This window comes from Laccaria bicolor, genomic scaffold, assembly GCF_000143565.1.
Source record: "Laccaria bicolor S238N-H82 LACBIscaffold_429 genomic scaffold, whole genome shotgun sequence".
In the NCBI taxonomy this organism is placed as follows: domain Eukaryota; kingdom Fungi; phylum Basidiomycota; class Agaricomycetes; order Agaricales; family Hydnangiaceae; genus Laccaria; species Laccaria bicolor.
The window spans coordinates 1-5,469 of record NW_001890279.1 but is presented as its reverse complement, the minus strand read 5'-3'; the positions used below and the strand labels follow the sequence as shown (position 1 = coordinate 5,469).

The window sequence follows — 5,469 nt, the reverse complement described above, 5'->3', positions numbered from 1 at the left end:
TGCAAGAAAAGAGCCCCATGGCCTGTAGAAAGTTTGTTTGTTCATGCTTGCCCGCTCGCGTGCGCGATATGCAAGAAAAGACCCCCATGGCCCCTGGGTAGTTTGTTTGTACCTGTTTGGTATTTATGACGTTGGGAGACCTTGACAAGCAAGGTGATCACGTGACAGCTCCGGGGAGCTCCACTATGTACATACTCTTCATTTAGCTTGAAATACCCGCTTTATAACCACACCATCCTCCAACGGTAAGCCTTTTTTTGCCAGACGCGACGTTCTCATCTCATCCTCTCTCAAGACATGGCTGCCCGAGCTCGTCAGCTTGCCATCAATCCGTTTGGAGATGCTTATCCGGACGACGACAGTACAAAGGAGATCCTGCTCCAGGCAGACGGCTTGGAAACAGCACACAACAAGGACCGCCACGTCCTCCTTCGTTAGACAAATGGGGTAGATGCCACAGAGAAACTCTTTTACTTTCAGATTATCCAACTCTCTGGCGGACCAGGCAACTACAACTTCCACACACCCCAGGTACAGTCAGAGACGTCCCAGTTGCAGAACAAGTATCATGCGCTCGGCCAGTACACCCGGGCGCGGCGCAGCGTGACCAGATCTTAGCATTAGCGCACGCCGTTCCGTTCTGCAAGAAGTCGTGCATTAACAGTTGCCGCACCTGGACGCGGCTCTTGCTTGAAGCCATGGTCAATGCCAATCTCCTCTCAGCAACTTTGTTTGAGCACCTCGATACCGACATCCTGCTCAAGAAACCTCTTCCGGAGCTCTCCGAGTCCGAGCAAGCCACAACCTAAGCCGTCGGCGTGGTCAAAGTCTTTGGAGTATATGTAAATCTTTGCCACCAAAATCATTCTACGCCAACTTGAAAGTTGAAGACAGTCGCGAGAAGTTATCATTAGTAACAGATACAGACAACAGTGGCAGAAAGGTCAAATAACAATATCTGCTGCTCACGCAGACGCTATCACTCTGAAAGGATCCGACCCCCCACCCTCCAACCCACCAAGGATCGCTTCCCTAACAGCACCAAGGTAATCCCCCAACCTCTTCCCATCCTCATTCACAAAGTCCTCGTACAGTTGATACCGCGAGTCTGCCACGATGTTCGCGAGCTGTAATGCGCGTTTGAGGTTTCTGTGCCGAAAGATGATCAGTTGCTGAGAAGAAAGAATGGGAAAAGAAACATACTCTGGTATAAAGTGCCGTGAGTCGAACAATAGGAAATGAAGGCGGATAATAAGTTCGGGTATATATATCTGACGGATCCGAATGAGATCTTTTCGTCTTTCATCGAGCTCATCTGGAATAGTTGTGAGTATAGAGCACAATGTTACACTTAACGTGACGACAACGAACCGCCCGGATTCTCAACATCAGAAACCAACCACTCCGTAGTCAAAAGTCTCGTAATTTGGTCGTGAGCTTGATCAATCAGACTCTGCAATAAAAAACCTCATTAACACCTAGCAAACATCTTCTAGACTTCACTGAAAAAACAAACCCGATAATCATCCAACCAAGTTGCCTTTGCATCCTTGTTCATCCCGGGCACATGCTGAGACTGACAATCCACCACACGTTCCACCGTTTCCCAAATGACGAAGAACTGGCGATAGTGTAGGTATTCCGTCGCTCTCTCCTCTGGTTCCGAGATTCCCGCGAGTTCGGGGGGTAGGACGTCTAAAAGGCTTTGTGCAGCTTGTACACGACCGGTGCCTGGAGGAGTGGGTTTGGGATGGACAAATGACAGAGGGGCAAAAAAAAATTACCAAGGAAATACCGCAGAATAACGTTAGCTTGCTCAAGTGCGGTGTTATACGTCGTATCCTGGAATATCGTCCACTCAATAGACCGAAGCAGGAACAGTTCAGCATCCGTTGGCGGTTGTTGCAGTGCGATAATGGATGGTAATGGTCCTTCCAGTACTGGTAGAACCTGTTCATTCCATCGTGTTTAAAAGGGGTGTAAAACGAAAAGTGGTTGACCTACGTCAAACGCCTGCTCGATCGTTCGCTCTGCAGTGACCACTGCCACGCGTGCAGGGTCAAGCCCATGATCCCTCGCTCGTGTAAGTGCCAGCCGGCGTTCGTTGATGTCCGCGGTGAGGGCAAGGGAAACGAGGAATAAGGCGTATCGCTCGATGGCGTTTTCTCCTAGGGCACTTGCGTACATTGCGATTAGATCTCGTTGTCCTGCGTCCTGAAAGCCGGATAGAGGTCATGGTATAAAATATGCGATTATGTCAAGTACACACACCTCCAAAACTTGAAGATATGATTCGAGGATAACTTGAGTTGCCAGAGGGGGTACGGGGATATCGATCATTTGGAGGAAGAGGCAGAAGTGGGCAAAGAAGCGGCACATCGACGCGTACCTGGCAGAAGCCTGGTGGATTAAAAGTCTTTCGTACCAATTGAAACCAGATACGTACTCGAACGATGACTGGGTGTAAGAACCATCTTTCAGGCCAACAGCAAAGGAGTCCAACAGCGTGTTCGTCCGATTGAGGATGATCAAAAGCTGCGAAAAGTGGAAAGCGTGATCTGCAGGTGGCCTTCACAAGTTACCGTCAGTTGCGGGAGATAGAAACCAAAGGGTAGATTCTCTTGCCCTTCAAGAACAGCTATACTCTTTAGACTGTCCAAGCTGCTTATAGCTTCCTTCTTCCACTCTTCTTCTTCAGCATCATCAAGCTCGTCGTTAACGCCCTTGTCTACAGCCTCTACGCCACCCTCCCAGAAACTACCCCCAAGCCTACTCAGTTCCTGGCTCTCCTTCTCCTCACACATTATGCTGACTTGCGCCCAAAGATGGTCTTCCCATGTTCTACAGGCCAGTTTGAGTACGTTTGAGGTTTGTGGTGAAGGTGCTAGGGCTGCATATAGTATCCGTTCTTGATCAGAGAGAGCGGGCTAAAAAGAGTGTTAAGACTGGGCAAACGATTTGAAAAAAAGAAACGCACGCTGAGAGCAGCTCTGGTACATGCGGTTTTCCAGAGATGGCGGTTTTGATTGCCTGACCAAATGTCCATGTCATCTTCGTCTTCCATCGAGTCCTCGTCGCGCGGTTCTGCAGCTGCAATGATATATTTGCGTCGAGTTTGACAGAGCGGTAGCTGAAACTCACATAATGCCCTCCACTGAAACAGAAATGAGCCACGTATGCTGGCAGCCCTCCACGGTTGGTGGGCTTTCCTACACAGCTCCACTGCATCATCGAACCTCCCTCCCCGGATATATCCATATAGGGCTTGCAGCAGATTTCTCTCATAGCTCTAAAAATATTTCGGGTCATCATCTTTCTTCTTACTGTAGCTTCAATTGAACGCACGGCATCATCAGACGCGAGGGACCGCCCTTCCTCGCGATTCGGCGCGTCCGGATCCATCTCCTTCACAAGCCCATCACGGTGTGCGTTTCCCATCCGTATTGATTGAATAACACTATGTTTTGTGAACTTCCAATAACCGGTGTTCGCTTCTGGGTGCATGGGCGCTGGAGCGGTTTCATGCAGCCATTCTCGGATAACGATGAGTTCCGAGAGGAGAGGGGATGAGTTCATGATGGCTTGCGCAAGTGTTGATGTGGGAGTATATGGATTTTCGTAGAGCAGGTCTCGTGCGGATGGGACGGAGGGTGGGTCTGTTTTTCGGGCCCTAGAGAAAGGTGAAGTGAAGGTGGAGGAACTGAGAAGGTGTACTTACGGCATCACGGCTTGGAGTAGTCCCCATGTATTTTGTTCCATGCGAAGGAGCTCGATTTCACTCTGCGACGCTCGGGAGTCTTCCAAGTCGGTAATTCTTTTAGTTCGCTGAGTGTCTGTTGTGTATATTGGGCGTAGAACTCACTGATCCCGACATAATTGGCGAAGACGAGGCGCAAAACCCGTTTCTGGATCGAGGATTGCTGCTAGGTCATCTTTCATGGACTGACATAGTGATAGAACCTCTGCACAAGAGCCATACAGAGCATCAGACATGTTTGCGAACAGACAAGTGTGTCACAGTCACCGCTTCTTGATCTAGAACTTCCACATACGCTTCTTTCCCACGGTCCAGGCCGTGCAAAAGTCGAAGCAGTATGGAGGAGAACACAGACAGTAGCAATAGAAAAACCCATAAACATAATTCCCCAAGCACACATGCCTCACAAAGATACTCCCAACCCATCCCAACCCAGTACACCAAACCCACCCAACCGGAGGGAGGCGCGACGCGCCCCCAACGGACAGCTCGACAAACCCGACCACAGACCCCATCCGGCACGACCGCCTCCTTCCTGGAGAACGCGGTCGGAAGGGTAGGTAGAATGGCGCAATCAGTCACCCACACGTCCCCGGCGAAAATCAAGAGCGTACTAATAGGAAACAAGAAAAGGGCGCTGGACGCAGAACGCGCGACCACCCCAACCCCGCAGTCCTACAACGACGTAGACATGACCATGGGAGACCAGAACGACCCAAACCGGCGCGTCCCATGGGACGAAGACATCGAGTCATCCGGAGACGAAAATGACCAAAGGGGAATCGACCAAGAATCCATACAGGCCGACAGATTCAGCCACCTCGCAGATCGCTCGATGAGCAGGGACGAGAAGTTAGATCACCTATACAACTCCCTCTTAGACGCCGGGTTCTTCGTACAGGCATTGGAGAGTGGGGGAGAAATGGATATTGCAAGGACTGACCAAAAAATCACAGGATGCATGACGGGCCTATCAAACGCGCTCCTCAACCAGCCATACAGAGTCATCATGGAACAGCAAGCAGGCCTCGCGAAGGCAATCCACGAGATCAGCAAGAACATGACGACGACCATGGAGAACATGGCGACGATCATGGAGAATGTTCAGAACAACGGAGAAAAGATTGAACACATGAAGAATGAGACAGCCAACAGCCTAACAGCAACCTCAGACCGGCTCAAAGCCTTGGAATCCCTGGCCACCGACACTCAGTCACGAATCGCAAACCTGGAAAACCGAGGTGCTGGACCCCAAACACGAAACACGGAACCCACCTCAAACCCAAGCCACACAACAAGCCACGCCACTGGCCCGACGTTCAAACCCAAAGGGAAAACTGAGGGAAACCCGGGACCAACCAAGAAGAGCACCAACCCAGCATCGGCCCATCACCCAAGCCGAGCGGTCATCCGTTTCCTGCCTGACGGGATTAGGGACGAAGACCGCCTAGACCCAATGGTAATAGTCAATACAATCAACAACGCCCTCGCCAACGCACCCTCCCTCAAGGCCAAGCACATCAGAGCTGTAACTGCAACCTACAATAACCAAGGTAACCTCATCGTCTCAACGCGTGCTGACCAACGCGCCGCAGATCTGCTCCAATACGCAGAGCTCTTCATTCCGCTAATCGACCAAGGATACAACACAAGTGTCATAGAAGACAAAAAATGGTTTAAGATTCAAATCGACGGCGTCAACACCCACACCA

At 50.6% G+C, this 5,469-nt stretch overlaps 2 protein-coding genes across 2 annotated transcripts; one reads left to right on the top strand and one right to left on the bottom strand.

The window, feature by feature from the left end:
* Positions 1-965: 965 nt before the first annotated feature.
* LACBIDRAFT_309794 (uncharacterized protein) lies at positions 966-3,993 on the bottom strand (the record flags this gene model as incomplete). Its single annotated transcript, XM_001891165.1, has 14 exons — positions 966-1,149; positions 1,204-1,315; positions 1,372-1,453; positions 1,517-1,731; positions 1,785-1,950; positions 2,005-2,214; positions 2,272-2,389; positions 2,447-2,569; positions 2,626-2,927; positions 2,978-3,090; positions 3,142-3,289; positions 3,346-3,670; positions 3,719-3,814; positions 3,863-3,993. The coding sequence occupies 14 exons, from the start codon at positions 3,991-3,993 to the stop codon at positions 966-968; spliced, it is 2,325 nt and encodes a 774-aa protein (XP_001891200.1).
* Positions 3,994-4,155: 162 nt separating this feature from the next.
* LACBIDRAFT_336228 (uncharacterized protein) lies at positions 4,156-5,453 on the top strand (the record flags this gene model as incomplete). The annotated part of the gene is made up of 2 exons (XM_001891166.1): positions 4,156-4,313; positions 4,391-5,453. Coding segments are annotated over 2 exons (1,221 nt in total), but the record flags the coding sequence as incomplete, so codon positions are not given.
* Positions 5,454-5,469: the final 16 nt, after the last annotated feature.